This window comes from Anopheles darlingi, chromosome 3, assembly GCF_943734745.1.
Source record: "Anopheles darlingi chromosome 3, idAnoDarlMG_H_01, whole genome shotgun sequence".
Lineage (NCBI taxonomy): Eukaryota > Metazoa > Arthropoda > Insecta > Diptera > Culicidae > Anopheles > Anopheles darlingi.
The window spans coordinates 70,148,253-70,168,467 of record NC_064875.1 but is presented as its reverse complement, the minus strand read 5'-3'; the positions used below and the strand labels follow the sequence as shown (position 1 = coordinate 70,168,467).

Here is a 20,215-nt window from a genome sequence, read left to right as displayed (position 1 = left end):
GGTTGTGGATCGCGATCGAAAAGCTCTTTTTTCGATCGTTTTTTTTTTCGAAGCCCGGCAGATGTATTAATGGATACGCAACTACAGCGCAACAGATACTTACGTTTGGCTCATCTGTTAGGTAACGGACGATGATCTGCAGGATCTTCTCCGGGAACGCTTTGCTGAAGATGCTCTGCTGGTCCTGATCGCGCTCGAACCAGCTCGCACAGTACTTGTGTAGCCAGCAGGCCAAATACAATCGTACGGACTCATCTGGAAATGATCGCAAAAAACAAGAAAATGAAAGACATTAGCCTTGTGAGAGGTCGCACGGAAAAACATAAGGGGTTAACGATTGGTGCCTTTGAAATATAATTTAAACCACAACGAGGAGCACAAGAAACACTTGCTGAATCGTCAAAAAAGGGATCCCTTTTCGGATCGGTTTAGTACGACCCTGAATGCATGTAAATGAAGGAGAAAAGGGCGTTGAGTTGAATAGAAATTTTCCGAGAGGGTGTGATGTTACCACTCTTCTACGCGAAAACCACAGCTTTGCCATCCTCGCGAATTGTTTAATCAACAAACTGCACCGCGAGCAATCCGTGTCCTACTAGAGAGCGCCCGCGCAATGGTGGTGGTCGTTCGCGGTGTAGGTGGTTGATGATAAACTTCTCCAAACTCCTGGTGTCATCACAGGCTCCGTTCCGGACGGGAAATGTTATCTTTTTCGGGGGCATTGCGCGCACGCAAGCGTGGTGGTGTGCTAAAATGCGGCGCTCGTTTAAATGGAAGGCAGCATTCAAAGGCCAGAGAACATAAGACAACATATGCCGCCCGCGCTTCTAGAAACCTCCCAAAAATTCCAGGGCATCAAGACCTGGCGCGGCTACCATCGGCTGGTGGTGCTGGTGGTTGGTTGTGGGTGTGTGGAAAAGTCCAGGCCACCCACACACCGCGAAGGTAGAAACAACAAATCAGAATGTTTCGCTCAAACTCACCATCATATTGTGCGGTGATGAGGAGAGGCGGTTGGTGGTGGTGATTGGCGAGAGGGTGGTGGGGGTGGATGGGTTCGCTATGATTCGTGGAGCGTGTGGCAGCGGCGTTTGTCGACCTTTTGGCTTTCAACCCCCCCGCATACACACACGGGCGCACCCTCGCGGTACCACAAACTCCTCCGTATCAAAGCAAAGGTTAATGTATGGGGTGGTGGTGGTACCAATCTCCATCTCGCGCGCCCGTCCACCGAGGGGTCACCTCATGCTAATACACGCCGCCACCGCTTTGTAGCACACACAACCAACGGTGGGGGGGTCCAGCGGTTCGTTCGTTAACCGCTGCCCACCCACCACACGAGCAGCAGGAAAAGGGACATTAATCAAACGAGCTTTAACAATGTTTTAACAGCGGCGCGTTACAATACAATGTTCTCCTCCTCTACCTTTCCTAAAGGAGACAAACGATGGAAGTGAACTTTACACACCAGAAAAGCGACAAATCTATCGAGCACCTCTTCAAAAGCTGTCGAAGCATCTGCAAGCAGCCATGCGCCCCCATCATCACTACCACCCATTACTTCAAGTGGGTCCGTCCACAGCCGACCAGAGCAGAGGTAGGTACGCACCATGCAAAATCTCTTATCCAGGCGCGGCCTTAAGGAGCACCATAATCATTACACGAACACACCCCAAACCAACCACCACCCAACAACCGTTCGCCAACTCCGAGTCCGAGCCACCCGCACATCCCCGAAAGGGAGCATCCACAAGAGAGCGAGAGAGAGCCCAGAGCTTTGATTAAAATTGAGAAGCGAAAAGGGGATGCTCACTACTACCTACACCCACACCCACACCCACACACCGTGAAAGGTTGCGAGCGAGGGTGTCCTGGTGCTGCTGCTGCTGGCTGCTCTGTGTGTGGTCCCGCAGGAAATGGTTTGTTGTTGCGCATTATCTCTTCTCGGCGAAGGCGGAAGGATGGTAGGACTACAAATCCCACCGCGAGCGCGAGAACGAGAGAGCACGAATGAGAGAGAGAGAGAGGACGTACAGTACAGACTAGTAGGGACTGGACTTCCACACAACTTCGAGAGGCTGCGGCTGCTGCTTCTTTGCTGGCTGGACACTACACCCCAAAAACGAGGTTATGTCATATCAGCAAGGAAGGAGGAGGAATTTGACAGAAGGGACACACAAGAAGATGCCTCGATGCCTAGAGCCTATTATCATAACAGAAGCGCAACGGGAAGGTGGCGCCCCGGGGCCATTCCGTAACGAAAAATCATTTACACGAGACACGCAAGAGCGCAAAAGCTCCCCCTCCATCACACCACATTAATCTTCTCCCGGGTTTATATCTCGAGAACGCAAATTACCTTATCGGTTACACCTCAAACACTTGTTACTTCTTCGAGTCTGCACTAAAAGGAGTCGCTGGAACTCGACCTCGACTGATAATGTTCGCGGCTCGTGGGTGAGGGGCTGATGTGATGCTGGTCACTGGTCACACATAGTCCACCACACCACCTCGAGAAGAGATGCTTCTTACACGCCCTTTTCTGATTCGCGTACACCACAAACCAAATTATTCCAGGGGAACTACTGCTGCACACGATTGATTCGCGAGTTCTTTGCACTTTTACAAAACACCAGAGCACTCCTCGGTGGTCTTTATCGTTAGTATCCTCTACTGATCAGCGCTACACCCGTTTTTCCGTGGATTGCGTGTTCTCTGGTCCGGAGAACCGGAGGAATCAGATAGTTTCTTCGGTGCAAACACAACCACTCCGTTCGCCGTGGTCGTCGTCGTCGTCGTCGTCGTGTGGCACACACTCGAACGGTTCGGACGATATGCGCTATCTGGTGCTGCTGGCCGTGGATGCGGCGGATGGATATCCCTACACACACCCGCGCGCACGGTGTGTTAGGAGTCGTTCTTCGGGTGTGTAAAGGTGGTGCTACTTCTCTTCTTGTAGCAACAGCTAACATTCCATCGCACCACCCAGCAGCAGTGGCCACCACCAACGATTGTGCGTGTGTGTGTGTGGGGCTGTGTGTTATGATGGAGCAATTGTACGGCACGGCAGGATAGAGGCCAGGTGGACGGTTTGGTGTAGAGTACAGGAGTAGTAGCTCTCGTAGTAGTAGCAACACAACCCAAGCTCCCAATACACACAGCACACACACACCAGCAGCGGTTTGGCAGGAGCGCGCAAAACAGTTCGCTCCACACACATAGCCAAGGATAGCGGGCGGCCACCAGCAGCATCATAGCATCAAGGATACGAGCCGCTACACCATCACTAGCTCCTGGAACCCGGAGCAGAAGGAGAGAATGATACGAAAGACTCTCTCTCTTGAGAGAGAGAGAGATATACTCCGAAGGTACCATCATCCTTTAGGGACTCTCCCTCTTCTGGTGACCACCATTCATACGGTTCTTCGGCAGAACCGAGAGAGAAAGAGAGAGAAAGAGAGAATCAAAAGATGTTTAACCAAACGTAACTGGACTGCTGCCTACGCCGGCGGCGGCACATACATTTTTACTATCCGATTACGTCTTAAACAGTTACCCCGATTGATGATAGATAAATCGGTCGATCGGGCGTTTAATTGAAATCAGTTGAGCTCCCCCCTCTTCTCCTTTCTCTCTTTCGCTCTCTCTCTTTCGCTGCTCGCTGAACGCAAACTGATAAGAGATAAGAGTAGGACGCGTTCGTATCAGCAGCCCATCATCGTGATACCGATCCTTACGATACGGAGAGAGTACGAGGGTCACGCACACACAGACACAAAAAACGATTGGTTTATCATTCCTGGCCTACCCATCCTTCCTGGTCACGGTAGATGAGTAGGTGGTGCAGCTTGGCACGGTGTGTAGGATGATGGATTTTTAAAACATTCTTGATTGATAACATCCAGTGGGGGAGTTCAGGAAAATTAGTTTATTGCAACCCTAAAATGTGGGCATATTTTTTTTTGAGTATAAATTGCCTTCTTCTCTCCTTCGATGTGCATTATCATTTGATTGTTTTTTTTGGAAAATCTTCTCCGGATTATCTATCAACATACCAATCACTCATACACACCAGTTGTAGTTGTTCGTGCGCGTATTTCTCTCAGATAAAATTGTGCAAAAGTAAAATCCTCCAGAAGCAGATTGATTCACCATAACGACGACGACGACAAGACACAAGAGGAATGAAAGAGAGAGCGAGCACGGGAAAGAGAGGACTCAAGGTCCTCCCTCGCACACACAGACACAGAGTGAAAGATGAAAATCTATTTTTCCCAGTGTAGGTGGTGTGTGCGTGTGCGGCTGGGAAGAAATGGTTTTCTCCGGGAGGATTGCCGAAGCAGCCGCCAGAATGTCTGGGATGGCTGGCCGGCCAGGCCAGGCACAGCAGAGAGAAGCAGCAGTCGACTCTGTGGTGTGGACCCGCCGCGGGGCAAGCGAGTGCGCTCTGGGTGGGTGGTGTATATACACCTCTCCTACCTCCGAAGGATGAAATTTGATAAATTGTTACGTCAACGAACGCGGCATATCCTCCTGCTGCCAGAGAGGCTGCTCTCTTCTAGAGGGACGACACGGCTAGGCGTGTGTTTTCATTAAGAAGCCATAGCCCATTTCACTTCTTTGGTTTCATTGGTGTCAGATCATGTTCCACAGGACAGGAAGGGACATTCGAGGAAACACCCAGGATCCACGACGATGCATTGAGAAAGGAGTAAAATAAGGAGTCCTCTGAAGAGAGTAACATATGATCCTGGGCTCTGCAAAAAGGGCGCGCCAGCATTTATCGGGGAACACAAGGATCTTTACCACACCAACATTACGCTCTCGCATCATGCTCTCACTGCTCTTCTCGCCATTAGTACCCGCGGTCATCATCACGACACACACACACAGTTGGTGCTCGAAGAAATGATACCAAAAGGACATTATCAAAATACAACTCCTGCAGTCTGTCTGATGATCGGATAAGGGCAAAGCAAATGCGCGACCAAAAGGTGTTTTCGTTTAGTTGAATACCAGGCGTCTCCATCAAGTAGTAGTGCTGGGGAATGCAGGGAATGTAGTAGTGCTGTGGAGTAGTGCAAGAATCTTCTTCGGAAAATTCTGTCAAATCCTGTTGTCTTTCGCTGGTAACAATCAGTGATCTTATGACGTCCAAGAGGACGTCCCCGAAGTAAAGTACGTATGTAGTAAGGGTAACATCAAGAGTAAATAAACTTGCTAGAAATCGATTGCAAACATCTTCTCCTGTCAACCTTTGCTCTCGCCACAACCTCTTCTACAACCTCTGTTCCAGGTTGGTCTGGATATAATTTCTACGCTTAATTGGATCAAGTAGCTCTCCTTCTTGCCAGAGTAGCACGCGGCCACACACGATGATGCCAACGAGTTCTTCTTTCTGCAGTGCCCACGATGTGGGGAGGGAGGAAGGAGGATTCGATGGTGGTCTGCGATTAATTTAAAATTGATTATAACGTTCTACTGGAAGAGCACCCGCCGTTAGCATTCCCGAAAACCAGACACGTACTGACTACTGGTGGCGTGCTGCAGCAACCAAGCAAGCAACACAGCAGAACGAACAGCCATTACCGGGATTCTTCTTTCCATTCCGTTCCATTTCCGGACTCGGCGGTAGGCAACTCGGGCTGCCGTCGACGACGACGACAACGACGACAACGACTAATGATCAATTTCTGTCAACCCAAATGGGGCGCGCGCGGACTGGCAGCAGACCAGAGGCCCGGCCAGAGTGCGCAGTAGAGAGGGGGGTGGGGTATCGGAAACGGAAAGTACAGACACACAAACACACACAAACACACCGCGGTCAAATCGACGCAGCAGATCCGACGAGTGAAGAGTGAAGACGACGTGCTGCTACTGCATCGCGTTGCTGTCCCGGGTTCTGTACTCGGTTCCGTGGACATACTAAGGCCCCGTGTCGTCGTTCTATGCACTATTTCCGTCTCAGATCCGCTACTCTGGCCTTCATCACTTTCTACACAAGGCATAGAGAGAAGTCCGCGCGTCAGTCTCGCGTGTAATGCATTCGAAAGAGGGAGAGGGGAGGGGAGGGGGTGCTTCGCGCACCCGGCGACGAATGGCGATCACGAGGGGGGCGAAGGAGTTGGTTGGTTGTGTGACACAATCAATTTGCATGAACACTCGCTGCTCGCCGCGAAGAACCTGGTTCTTTCTTCATTCACAATAGCTCCTCGGCTCTCTCTCTCTCTCTCTCTCTCTCTCTCTCTCTCTCTCTCTCTCTCTCTCTCTCTCTCTCTCTTTCTCTCTGTGCCCTCCCTTCCCTCCGGAAGACGACGCCGGAAACCGCAATGGGAACTAAACTTCTCTATCTCTCCCCATCCTACTACTACTTTTGGTCTTTCGGTCCTCACACACATCCATCCGTGCAATCTAATTCCGGATGTCGGAAGCGAAAACGGATAGTTAGGGAGAAAAAGAGAGGGAGAGAACATCTCCAGACTGGCTTCCTTCTTGCTTTCTTTCTCCTTTCCTCAAATGGTTTTTGTGGCAACAGCGAGAGAGTCCAAAGTTAAAGAGGTAACATCACAGGGACCACCATCGGGAGTGAGAGAGAGAGGACAACGAACTTCGCGATCGCGCACTAAGAATTAGACACAGAGAGAGAGGGAGAGCGACGCAGTAGGCAGGCAGATCCGGGGACCGGACATGCCACTTCCGGTGGATTCCATTTACATCCTTTCCCCCTGCCACTCGCCACAACACAGACCAGGGCACAACCAAGTTCCGGCGACCATCATCACACCATCATCATCATCATCGTCGCGGTTGTTCGCGAAATGTGCGCCGTTACCCCCCACACGAGAGTATGACGGTTGTCTCGATGAATCTCTCCCTGGAATGACGATCGTACCCGCACAGGATGGGATCAACATAACACCAGAGAGAGTGTGTGAGAGAGAGAGAGAGCGAGAAAGGGAGTGTGTGTGTGTGTGTTAGTGGAGCAGCATATGCACCACGCCGTCGGAGTCGCCGTCATCAGCATCATCGTTGTCGTGTGTTGTGTGTGGCTGTTGGGCCGGAAGTTGCGTGATTGACACCCGGTGACAGTTAACGAACAGGCGGCGGAGGCGAGTGTGAGTGAGAAAGTGAGAGTAGTTCCAGGTTCTCCTCCGTCGCATATGGCTGGGGTGGGATAGGAGGGAGTGGGATGGGAGGATCCCGTAATTCTAGCAAAACCATATGGTTTCAGCTGGTGATGAGCGAGGATGAATAATGTCGTATCAAAGACAGATACACACACACACACACACACAACATAAGGGGGTCTTGCGGCGCGTGTGTGTGTAGCAGTGGTGGTGATGATATTTGGCATAATCTATCCGGAACAGTAAGATTGAAAACCAAAAAAAAAACAATCATGAGGCTTTGCTACATACAATTTTTTGCTTGCTAATCATAGTGCTGAGAGGAGTCCCCAAAACCAAAATAAAAAAAACTCGTACTTCCGCCTCCACACATACATGCCTTCCCCGCCGCCGTCTCGTTGCTCTCCGGGGTCGCTCGCCTCTCTCTTTCTCTCTCCGTGGCGGATGGACGGAATAAAAGGAAGGAAGTTTCAATTTGGGTTATCATCGTAAAATGAGTGACAAAATGGCACAACGACGCTACACTTCCCTCCTCCCCCTTCTTTCCACACGAAACGGGGAGCGCCAGATCGAGGGAGAGAGCATACTTTGCGGTTAAACTCTGGTTTTGTCGTCGCTGGTATGGCCTAGAAGGTATATGCCTGGTTTCAAACGGAAGTGTGGCTCCGGTGCCTTAGTCTGTATTTACACGATGATGAGGATGATATCCTGTTAATTGTTTTTGAAATTTCCTAAAATGGCGAACGAAGCACTAATGCAGCCAATGATTAAAAAGATAGTATGTCAACGCACTCTCTCTCTTTGAAGTCGTTATGTTGGCCCCCTTATGCGAAACCGAATCGAAAAAGGCGAATATCCCTTGAAGGATCAGCAGCAGCAGCAGCTTGAATAGATCCGTTTTTTTCCAAATCCAAAATAGAATATCCTTTTCGCAACATGGAAAACGGAATTCATCGACGAACAGAACGCTTATGAAAGACGCTCTCTAAAATTAGAACCAAATTAGGTTTCATCACGCTCGATCAACTGCCGTCGTGTCCACCACACATGTTTCTAAAGGTCGTCGATGATATCGACTCCCTTTGGTACCAAAAAAAAAACGCAAGCACACACACAATTCCATGCTGCACACCATCGATTGAATTAAATGGCACGAAAAATATTAAATAATCGACACTAAAACTTTGTCGCAACTGTTAGTTTAATCAAACGGTGAAAAGTGGAAATTCGTCCTCCGATTCTCACACACACACGCATACAATCCACGGAACGCAATACTTTTCCGGAACGGTACACACATTTATAAATAATTCCAAAAGGCCCTGACACCGAGAAAAACGGTTCAGAGTTCCCTCTCCTTTCGCTCTCGTTTCGCCATCTTCCTCCCTTTTTCTCCTTCCCCTCTACTATCCAGAAAGGCTATCTATCTATCTATCTAGTCATTTCTTCATTTTGTTTGTCTTTGTGTTCTTCCGTTCGGATGCCGCATTCCAAACAGTCCCAGTGGGGTGGTGGTGGTGCGTTGAGAGACACGCACAACACAGGAAAATATGGATTGGTTACTACTTCTGCCCCTCCGTCGTTGCCTTGCCTTCCTCGCGGTACCCGAAGATCCATCCAAGAGTTATCTTTAGAACCTCGGGGAGAACCCAGCAGCAACAACAGCAGCAGCAACAGCAGCAGTCAGCTGCCACCGGTGGGTTGTTCTTGGAGGGTTCTCGCATCCCTCTCTTCCTGTCTCCTTTCCCCCCTTCCTCGCTGTGTCCCTAGAGAGGACAGACCGACCGGATGTCGAATACAGGCAACACACGCCCCCCGTTGCCGTTGCTTCTTTCCTCAAACTCCTCCACCAGCAGCAGCAGCAGCAGCAGCAGACATGCCGCACTTCTTGTCTCAATACTACTGCTACTGCGGCTGGCAAGAGCGTAAGGCAGCATATAGCATAAAACAAGATGACGACGTCATGCGGTGATCACAGGAAATCGATGCACCGCATCACCTTCTCCTTTCCTCCTCCCCCACTATATCGCTGGTGTGGTGATCAGTCAAGATCACAGTCACACATCCTCTCTCTCTGTTCTTTCGAGAAGAGATCCAGCAACCGAGCCGAGGCGCATGCCGTCACAGCGAGCGACGGCACCTCCTCCTACCCTTCCTCCTCACATTCACCCAAAAATAGAACCCTCTCTTCCCTCTCCCTTTTTCTCCCTTTTTTTCCAAGTCCATGGCGCTGGTGGTGGCGCGATGCATTTTCTACTTCAACGGTAACGGCGTTGGGACGACGTCGCACTGTCGTTTTGGGAAAACTAATTCCGCGGTGGTCGGGTCGGCGCGGAGAGGACGACGACGACCCCAAGTCGGGGTCGCAAGTCGCGAGTGTATGCTCTCGCCTGGGGGTCTTTTTCTCGGCGTCGGCGTGCGGCCACCGAGAGATCATCCCCCCCTTATGTTTTCCCATTTCCTCCGATACATTTATAGAACGATGCAGCAATAGCAGCAGAAGCATAAGGCACGCGCGCGTGCTCGCGTTCCCGTTGCTTCGGAATGGCGGCGGCGCGCGGCTTCACTTCCGTTCGCGCGCGCGCGCTCCACGTGTATTTTGCCCCCATATTTGGGTTTTGGAAGACGCGACGACGGAGTTTCCACCTCTTGCGCGATCTATCTGTCCGGGAATTCCCCCCTGCCGGGCGTCATATGTAAGAAGCGATCTATTTTTGGCGAGTCCCTTCTTCTTCTTGTTCAGGAGGGGGATGTGAGCTTCCTCTAATTCTCCAAGATTGCAGATGATCCATAATTGTCTTTGCGTTTCGAGGAGAAAGGGAAAAGGATTATTCCTCTGTATACCTAAATCGTGATCTACACGCAGATGCAGTTTCATCCTTTCCTTTTTGGGCTCTCTCTCCGGTTCGCTTTCGCGCAAGAATTTCCGTGACATCTTGCGCGCCAGTTGTGGATGTGGTTCTTCGTGGCACAACACAACACAGTTGTGTGTCAATGACCCCCCCTTAAATACTGCATACTCCTTTCATTCGAGAAGATGACGCTGCTGTGGAGAACGATGAGAGAAATGCATCTCTCCTAACAGCGAATTTCTTTTTGATTTTTAATTCTCTTGCAACCACAACCAAGGGCACCGAAAACAACAACATAAACAGGGAAAACAAAAAAAAACAAATGAGCAAGAAGAGACCAAAGTACAGTCGTTGCGCGCTCCTTACTTATGCGACGTAAATTTACGAGTTTTATTTTTGGTCAACGTTGCTCCCTTCTTCTCCCTTCTTCTCTCTGCACTGATAATGGGTGCGAGTATCTGGAAGCGAATAAATAAACACGCACCGCACAGCCAGGCCAGCCAAAGAACCTCCATTATCTTCCTTTCCCGCCAAGATGCTGCACAGCTTCAGTTCAGAAAAGCTTTCAAAGAACGTTCATCCTCTCTGCTTCATCCGAAAGAACGGAAGATGCTCAAAAGGCATCGCAAATAATAATAACAAAATTACGTCGGGAGTCATATGGAAACACAACCACACAAGATCACTCCCGCCGATCCCCATCCCGTTACCCCCTGGCTATATGCTGGAGAAGACTCCACCATAACATAACACAGAGAGAGCATTCGCGCGCGCGCGGGAAAACAGAACTTGTTGAATGTGCAACAACACAACAAATGTGGCGCTGGGGTCCTGTGTGGGGCGCGCAAACACACAATTGCAGTTTGTTGTGCTCTGTCCTTTCGTTGCGCCGCTGAGCAAAGTGCAATGAACTTCAATCGATCCACACACACACTCGCTATGCTATGCGCTCTCTCTCTCTCTCTCTCTCTCTCTCTCTCTCTCTCTCTCTCTCTCTCTTCTTTTCGGTGTAAATTTTGGTCCTGTCCTTACCTGGATCGGTAGAGATGATGTCGAGGGTGCCGAGGATCTCCTTGTAGTCCCGACACAGCACCTGCGGCGGCTGTGTGCTGATGATGTGCTCCAGTACCCGCGGATAGCAATCTCTGTAAAGCGAAATGGAGATTTTGGAAATGTGGAACTGTTAATTATCCGTTGGTTTTTTCTTCTGTCTGCGTCATTTAGTCACATCTTTAAGTATTCCCCATCACGAAGATTGTGCTGCTGCATAGTTCTCGGAACTGTAAATACGATAAAGGACCACAAAAATGCCACAGTTTTTTTTTTGCAGTTATAACTAACATACAATATCCTCAACGTCACAAGACGGAAACCCACCCGAAAGTATCTCCAAAAGAGAGAGATAGTGAGATAAAAACAGGGGAAAAAAGAACGTATCAAAAGAAGACAACAATAACGGCTGACAAACATAAAAAGCGCCTTCTCTCTTCTCTTCTCTCTCGCTCTGTGGTCTCGAGGTCTTATAGGCGAACTTAAAACAGGACACCGAGTCTACTGTTCCAACACGTCGCGCATTGGACCACCCCACTGGGGGCGCAGCAATACACATTCCCGGGCATGTCTCGTCTGTTTTCAACGACGACAGAATACGTCGTCGTTGTCGTCGAAATAGAAAATCTGCCGTGGCGGGGGTGCCACCTTCTCTCCCCCTTTCTTTCAGCAATGTAATGGAATACAAGAATGTTGGTGTGTGTGTGTGTGAGTGAGTGGAGGAGTTGGAGAGGGGGCTCAATATTGTTGTTAAATATGCATAAAAAGCTAACTGTAAAAACCCGACTCTCCTCCACACCACTGTGGCCGAGAGAGGCGACTGTGGAATGTGGCAAGTGTTTTATTGGCATACCACCACCACCACCACCAGCACCTCCCTTCACCACCCCCAACATCGCGGCCTGTTTTTCCTTCCACTCTTCTGGACCAAAACCAGTCTCTCCTGGTGGTGTTGACCAGACCACCGCCAGTGGAGCCTCCTCCTCGCAGGCAGCACCGGTGGCAGCAGCGGCGACAACACAGAACACATAGCAGCAAGTCCAAGTCGTGGCTCGTCGTCGTCGCGTCCGTCGATTGTCAGATTTGGCATTCGTGTATCTTGGACGCGCTCTCTTTTGATAAACGTATCGCGCGCGCGCGGAACGTAGTGGTGCATGGCGGAGTCTCATCATGCTCTTGTGATCTTATCCGCGCTGACCACCCTTTGGGAATTTTTGTTACGAGAAGTAACTGGAGCCCTGTCTGAGCATGAAGCCCGTTAGCTGGCATGGATTCCTGGTTAGCACCAAAATGTACTAAGCCAAAACATAAATTCGCATAAAAAAGCGGACTATGTTGTGCGAAACATCCATTTTTGTAACGTATTGGTTGCTCTGCTTTATATATTTCCCAGCATAGCAACCAAAGTGAACTAAGATTCAACAATGATATACAGTCCGGTTTTCAAATGGTGCTGCAGAAAATGCCGTAAAAATATTTAAAACGGCATTGTCGAAATCAGCAATGGATCCAGCCAATCAAGGAAAAAGCGTTCATCTTAATTTATGGAATTTTCTGGAAATGTATCGGGCCACAAGTCACAAGTGCGACAACTAATGAAAGCCCGTTCAAACTAATGTTCAAAAGGGAAATGAAATTCAGATTTGATGCCCTTAAAGCAGGGGCTAAGCGATTGCAAGTTTTAAACAATCAATCCCAGAAACACAGTTTGGTTTTCGAAGCTGGTGAAGTAGTTTTTGCGAGAGTTACAATTCCCTTCCTTCCATTGAACGATCATCATCGACCACATTACGTTACGGCTTTATCTTTCGGTATCAAAAATAAGGGGAAAACACTCTGCACTCTGTAATTTGCAGAAAAAGAAAACGGTACGTCAACGGAAAAGGACGAACCCGAAGAGTGCGATCCGATCCGATCCGCTCGCGACACATGTGTGCTACTCTTTCATCGGAAATCCGATGGCTTTCGGCTTTCGCCCGCTTCTTGGAAAGTAAGAAGAGAAGAAACGGGTGCATGAATAGAGACCCCGCACGGATATCATTCAGGACAGCAGCAGCACGGTGGAGAAGAAGGAGAAGTAGAAGGCGAAGCAGATGGATCACGATCTCTATGAGGTGAGGCATGCGCCGGAGGGATGTGGGACGAAGAATGAGGCTGTCACATTCCAAGGCAGGCAGTGCGCGCGCGGCGGGGCGGTGAATGGAATATAAGCGCACGTGTGCTTGTGTGTGTGTGTGTGTGTGTTTGGGGTCTATGTTGGTTGGTTTGCAATCGAAGCAAAGTACAAGAGCATCCCCAGCATCAGTGGAGTGGAAATGCGCCAAACGAGGGTTGCGCCGCTCGTGCCGCCGCTTCGCTTTGGAGATTCCTCCTTCAACCCTCCTCCCTAGAGGCGGCAGCGCACGAGGATCGCGATCTTCGCGAAGACGCAGAAACCAAATTGACAGACAGAATGGAACGCGGTGTAACGAGTTTTATCTCCTCAGCATACAGACACACACACATACACTTTTTCTCTCCTCTTTGTGTCTACCTTTCTTCGTTTTTCTTCACTGTCTCTCTTTCTCTCTTCCTTCCTTTTTCTCATCATATCGTGGGGTATTCCACAATTTTCTCATTTCAATCCTGCACAACCCTCTCTCTCTCTCCGATCTTTCGCTCTCTCTCTATGCCGCCTTCTTGTGCGTTGTATCTTTCAATTGCTTTCGAGAATTTCTTTATTTTGGGGGCTCCCCCCGTGAACTAGTTTGTTGTTGTTTGTACGCGCCGCGCCGGCAGCCGCGTGCCTGACGATCAGCATCATTCGCGTCCTTTGAGACGCGCCTGGAGCTCTCAACAACAACCACCAGCAGCAGCAGCACACGGCGCGCCACAGACCAGACCCACGGATCACGAAGAAGCAAAAGGTAATGCGAATGGTAAGATGAAGATCGACTTGGCCTCTTGGGAGCCTTCTCTTGCGTCTGCGGCGATCGCGCGCCCTTTTACACACCCCGACCTCGGGGAGGAGGAGGCTCTGGGGGTTTGTCTCCTCCTGTGGGCTCTCTCTTCTTTCTGCTGCTTCGATTCGAGAGTGGGCAAGGGGGTTGTGGTATGTTTGTTGCTGCTACCGTACTCCTTTCTCGCCAACCGATTCCTTCTGCCCCACACACCACTTCCTTCTCTTTCTCTCTCTCTCTCTCTCTCTCTCTCTCTCTCTCTCTCTCTCTCTCTTTCTCTCTCTCTCTCTTTCTCTTTTTCTCTGGCTAGTGCGCTGCTGTTGTCTGGTTTCTGGTAGTGGCGACTGGTTCTCCAGTTGCCGGTCATTGACTTTCGACATACCACAACACAGCCAGACCCACAGACTGGGTTGGGGGGGTGGGATGGGATGGGATGGAGGATGGTAGGGTGAGGACTGCCGCCTCTCACAAGGAATTCGTGTCGATCGTTTCCCACCATCAGCCACCTTCCCTTTACTATCCGGTGTTTGGTGCATTTTCAAGCAGAATGCAATGTCACAAACAGTGTACCCCAGAAGAGGCGGTGTTGTTTTGCTTCAGTTTTTAGGCCATTTATTTGATCAGGAGATCCGAAGATGTCGGGCGGCGCCTCCTTTCCATTCCGAAACCGTGAGTTTGATTTCCATTTCCAGCGATTTGACCCACGCGGCGTGTTATGCTCTCTTCAGAGATTGGAATGTGGTCCCTCCCCTTCCACAATCCTCCCAACTATCTGGTGGACCTCATGGACTCCTCTCGTGTGTGCTATCGCGTGATTGTGATCTTGGAATGCCGTTTGGCTGCTGCTGCTGCTTCTACTTTCTTTTTATGTCATGATTATTGCGCGACGACGCCGCAGGTCGATCGCCTAAATCAACCCCCCCCCCCCCTCCCCTCTCTCTTGTGACAATAATTTGCATTCAGGACGGAAGAACAGAAACCGCCACCACCACCAAGGGGGGACGGACGATGGCGGTCAAGTTTGGCGGCAGTATTCTTGACACGCAGCAATTTCAGAAGCAGAAGCAGAAGGATGCAGCAGCAGCAGCAGCAACAAAAGCAACAACAACAAAAAACACCCAAATTGATTTTCTTTTCTTTCGTCTTTCTCTCGATTGTTGCCGGCCGGGGTTCAAATCAGCATTCACAACAACCAGAAAAGCCGCCAACAGCAGCGATGATGATGACGATGCGCCTACCACACATCACACACTAACAACAATGGCATCCAGCCGCCCGCCCGATCGCGCTATGGCATGCTGATGATGCCGGCCCCGGGGGGGAGACGCGAAACGGCGCTGGAGTCTGTTGGATTCGGTTGTATGTGTCTGTCGTCCACTGTTGTTGTGTGTGTGTGTGTGCGAGAGAGAAAAAGATGCCCACAGCGATAGACACAGCGTGGGAAAGAAAGAGAGCAGAAGACATGATACCAATGATGCGCGCGATCGTACATACATATAAATGTATATATATACCTGATATCCGATATTCCTTGCTTTGTATTCTTCGCTTGTTGTCGGGATCTAACATTCCAAAGAAGGTGGGGGGGGGGGATACCGGGGGGACTTGGGTGGCAGTAGTCTGTTCCATGGCATGCGTCGCGCATACCGGGGACAGCATAAGCATGAGATGCAATGCATACGTTGCAAGCCGCATCTCTCGTCCGTCCAGCACCACTCTCGTTACAAACAAGTACCAACAGCTCAAGAGGTGGATGAGGGTGGAGACGCGATTCGGGCAGGAGGACGATGCCCTGCGCCGACGCGACGCGGAAAGGAAGCCAACATTTATATTGATCGAGTGATCGTGGGTTTTTTTCTTCTTCTTAAATACCAACTGAATCTACATGACGTCACGTGACGAATTGGTTATCGAAACAAACAAAAAAACAACACTTGCAATAATGTGCAGCCGCGTCCGAATGAAACGGGTTACAACAACAACAAAAATGTGTTGAAGTCACACTTTGTGCGACATTTAAAATTTGGTTTCCAAAAAAACACAAAACAGGAAAAAAAGGTCAAACTGTTTCCAAAAACAAGCATTTCGTACTCGCATCGTAAGCTTCCGCGCGCGGTGTGGCCCCAGTGGCCTTATACCGGCCACAACACGCACCACCACCACCATCACCCACCCTTCTCCTCCACACACACACATCATGCTGCTTCATCATCATAAGGCGCCCGGCCCGCGTCCCCCGACGACCCAAGTAGTCGCGTCGCGTCGTTGGCTGCACTTTTTCGGCTTTTTTTTCTGCCGCTCTCCTCCATTTTTTAATGTGATTTTGTTGACTTTTCCCACGGATATACCTGGATGAGAAGAGAGAACAACAAAAACCGAACCGAACTGAACGAACACGCGCGCGGCGGGGGGCAGCAGCAGAGCAACGGAGTAGGGTCGTTGTCCACAATACTGCCGCGGCCGCTGCCGCCATCGCCGCCCAGTCCAGGGCTCCAACCCCTCAACATGCCCGCTGTCGCCACCGTGGAGGAGCGCAAACGAGAAAGGAGAACGACGCGAGAACGCGATGAGAGCGAGAAGAGGTGCGGCTCTGGAATTCGTTTGACCTCCTTTATACCACGCCACACACCACGACGACAATAATCATCGTGACGGTGGCGAGCGCCGATGATCAGCCTCTTTCGTGCTGCCCGACGACGACAACGACGATGATGATGATGATGATGATGATGATGATGATAGTGGTGACCGTAAACACACCAAACTAGGAGAGCGCCTCTGGACTGGGGGTACACCACACCAGGAAGGAGAAGCTACTTGTTGTTTTGCAGTAGGGTGTTGTAAAAAGTTATACTTCGATGCAGTCAGTGGGTTCTGCTAGCTGTTAGCATATTACTATTCAATTGTGCTTTCTTCTCTACCAAAAACGAATGCCACCCCGCGGCGTTGTGTGATTTTTGGCCATTGATTTTACAATTTTCATAGGAAAATTTGAGAACTTACGACGAACATAACTTAGTATATTCTCTTCACACAATCTTCATGGATGGTTCCCGATTTATGAAATCAATATGTAGCAAATACCTGCAATGAAAAGAACGAAAGAAAAGCAGTTAGAAAATGGGCAACATTACAATACACATAATACATGACAAAAATATAGATTGATTAAATCGACATCGACAAACCGGTAATGCAGAAAGGTATTGCTGTATTCATCATAACACGCTACACACGCGGTAGCCCAGTAGTAAGAGTAATATAAAATAGAAGCTCCACACAATACAAAGCACAATATAAATGTGGCATGAAAAACGAAGGAAAAGGAATGGAAGGAAAAAAAACGCACAAGAGAATGGGAAGAAAAGAACGCACAGAGAAACCGAAAGAAGGGGAAAGAATGAGAGACCGACAGAGAGAGAGAGAGGTTAAAAAAGGGAGCCAAAAACCGAATAATACACCAAAAGTGTGAAGGGTGCGCGCGATCGAGAGGGGAAACGGGTGGGGGAGAGCAGATTGGGTGGTAAAAAAGGAGAACAGATAGGGAGAAGAAGAAAGAGAGAACATAAACATAAGAACAGAAAGGAAAAGAAGAGATGCAGCAACAGCACACAACATACGAAGAAGAGAGTCGCGCGCGCTCTCGTCGCCGCGGCGGTGGTCGCACGATCGTGATCGCCCAGCGTGGAATCGTTAATGAATGAAACTTTAAATCCATTGATAAAAAAGGGGTTGCCAGCGGATCGGAAGGTGGAGAGGGGGGGGGGGAGTTGCGAGCGCACGCTTGCGGTTACTCCACTCCACCCATTTCCCCCCGGAATCCCCCCCTCCCTACACCCCACAACTCACATCCCTTTCTCTCACACATGATCACCGGACGCTGTGCTCTTCGCGCGGCGTGGCATGTGTTTGCGGCCACCCTTGGTGGGGGGGGGGGGGACGATGATCACCCTTCTCTCCTCTCTCCCTCTTTCACCTTCTACCATCACCTGCTGATCGTGCGGCAGAGGCTTCTCCGGACGAATTTCTCTCTAAAATGACCACAACTTGACGCCTTTTAATTTTCCTCGCCGCTCACGACACGCTTGTCTCGTCCCCGTTCAAAGGGGGGCTCTGCTGCTGCTGCTGCTAGGGCTAGTTGGTTGAATTGGTGTTGGAAGGGCGTCTATCTCTCCTCTTCCTCTTCTACTTCTCTCCCTCTGTAACGCATGATATACGCGCGTGTGTTTGGCTCTCTTTTTTGGAGCTTCTCGAATAATGGACCGATGATCATCATCACCATTGTCAGTCACATATAGACACATACACACACAGATTCCCTTCTTTGTGATGGATCCTCCCCTTGCCTCAGTGGACGCTGATGCTACAATAATGCTTCGAAGGCGCTTCTCCTTGATGCACTTTACATTTGGCGTGTTGCATGCATGCATAGTGTATCCCCCTCGATCAATTCCATCGTGATATCGCTCATGACAACTCAAGCATCAAGCTTCAGGTACAGAAGAGAAGTCAATCTCCCGTTGTAAAAGCACGTTTTGGGGGCAAGATCACGCGGACCAATCATTAAAAAGAGAAGGTGGTATAGAGGTGGCGTTTCGCGCCTTTTTAAAGATCATTCATTTCAAACAATATTCAGATGGTCTTACGTTGGACACATCGTAGTTTTGTTATGGTTCCTCCTTTATCTTTTATCATTTTTTTCCTGTAAAGATTCTCGTCTTTTAGCTTCTTTTTACTGTGATGCGCGCAGCGGCAAATCTTGTTTGATTCAAAGGATTCTCATTCGCAGCAGAAGCAGGGGGGAAGGGAAAAGATTTATTTGAATATAAAAAACCAAGCACATAGCGGCCCCGTCGTCCTCAAACACAGACACACAGCGGGGTGATTCGTTTCTTCTTTCCAGTGCTGGTCGTCGTCAACTAAAAATGCTTCGCACCTTACGGATGTGGTGGTCGGTCGTCCATCCGCGCTTTGATATTCGAATTCTTATCTTTGCTTTCCCATCGATACCCTTGCTTGGTGGTGCACATGGTATCGAAAAGTGAGACATGGAGGGTTGGGAAAAACCCAACCCGGACGACAACCACAGTGCGCGCCCGGGGACAGGTGGATGATCGAAGAGAAACACGATCAACGGAGGCAGGAATGATGATAAAAGCAACTATCGTCAATCGGACGGGACTCGAGTGTCCAAAGACACCAAAAGATGTCCATGGAGTAAAGGCTGCAAGGAAAAAAACACAGAAACGCGCTAGTACCGAGATAATCCGCCTAGACGGTGTCGTCGTACTCGCTGCTGCTGCTGCTGCTGCTCTATCGAAGCACCAAACCCACAAGCTGCAGAGGAGATCGGTGGTCGAAGGGAAGAGTGATCGTGGCCTCATTTCTGGCATGAATGAACATACACCACACACAGTGGATGATGATGATGATGATGATGCGCTAGTGATGGCCTTTGCCCTCACACGTCTCTTGTGGAGGGCGAGGATGGTCAATATTTTTTTCGTTTTCCTTTCCCCCCTGCACCCTGATCTGCTACTACTACTACACACTTCATTCACTCTCAACTACCAGATGGTAGAGCATTTCCACCCTTCCCTTTCTACCGGTCCCGTGTATCTCTTTTACTCGCACTGTCTGTTGAGCAACACACATGGCTGGCTGGTTGATTAGTCTAGTCTGTCGCTTATTGAATGGTTGGCGACAGCTTGAGCGCGGTACGGACTAGAACAGAGCGCATCAATTGGAGTTTCCACCGGAAATCGTTAAAAAATGCCATGCTTTTTGTCTACTATCCAACTAGAGATGTGGCAGAAGCTGAGTAATGATCGAGCAATCGAGTATTATCAAAATATTTTGCACAACAATGCACCGTTCGATCGGATCGTGAGGGAGCAGAACCGAAGATACAAACAAATAAAAAGCAAAACATTATGTTTTTGCAGTAACATTGCTCCGGGAGGTAGGTAAAAACACAAAACAGGCCGGCGGTCGTTGGCGTCGTTTACACAAGGGCCGTGCATAAATGGACCTGAGAACGTTGTTCTCGCGCTCTCTCTCTCTCGTTCGCTCTGCATCAAAGAGACAGGAAGCAGAAGAGGACAGGGGGACTCGACATCCACGAGATGAAACTGGTGTGTGGAAGAAAGCCACCGTCGCCGCCGTCGATGGGTTGAAGAGAAATATCTTAGCGACTGGGGCGTTTCTTTCCCACGCTACTTTCTCCCAGGCCAGGGCGGTAGCATCG

At 49.7% G+C, this 20,215-nt stretch overlaps 1 protein-coding gene across 1 annotated transcript in view; it reads right to left on the bottom strand.

Annotated features, from left to right (window-relative positions):
• Window positions 1-20,215, bottom strand: part of LOC125956902 (serine/threonine-protein phosphatase 4 regulatory subunit 1-like) — a 43,930-nt gene that overhangs the window by 10,648 nt on the left and 13,067 nt on the right. The window contains exons 2-3 of the mRNA XM_049689174.1: window positions 11,012-11,124; window positions 104-255 (exon numbers count right to left, since the gene is read on the bottom strand). Of these exons, the coding sequence (XP_049545131.1) occupies window positions 104-255; window positions 11,012-11,124 (265 nt within the window). The remainder of the gene's footprint in view (window positions 1-103; window positions 256-11,011; window positions 11,125-20,215) is intronic.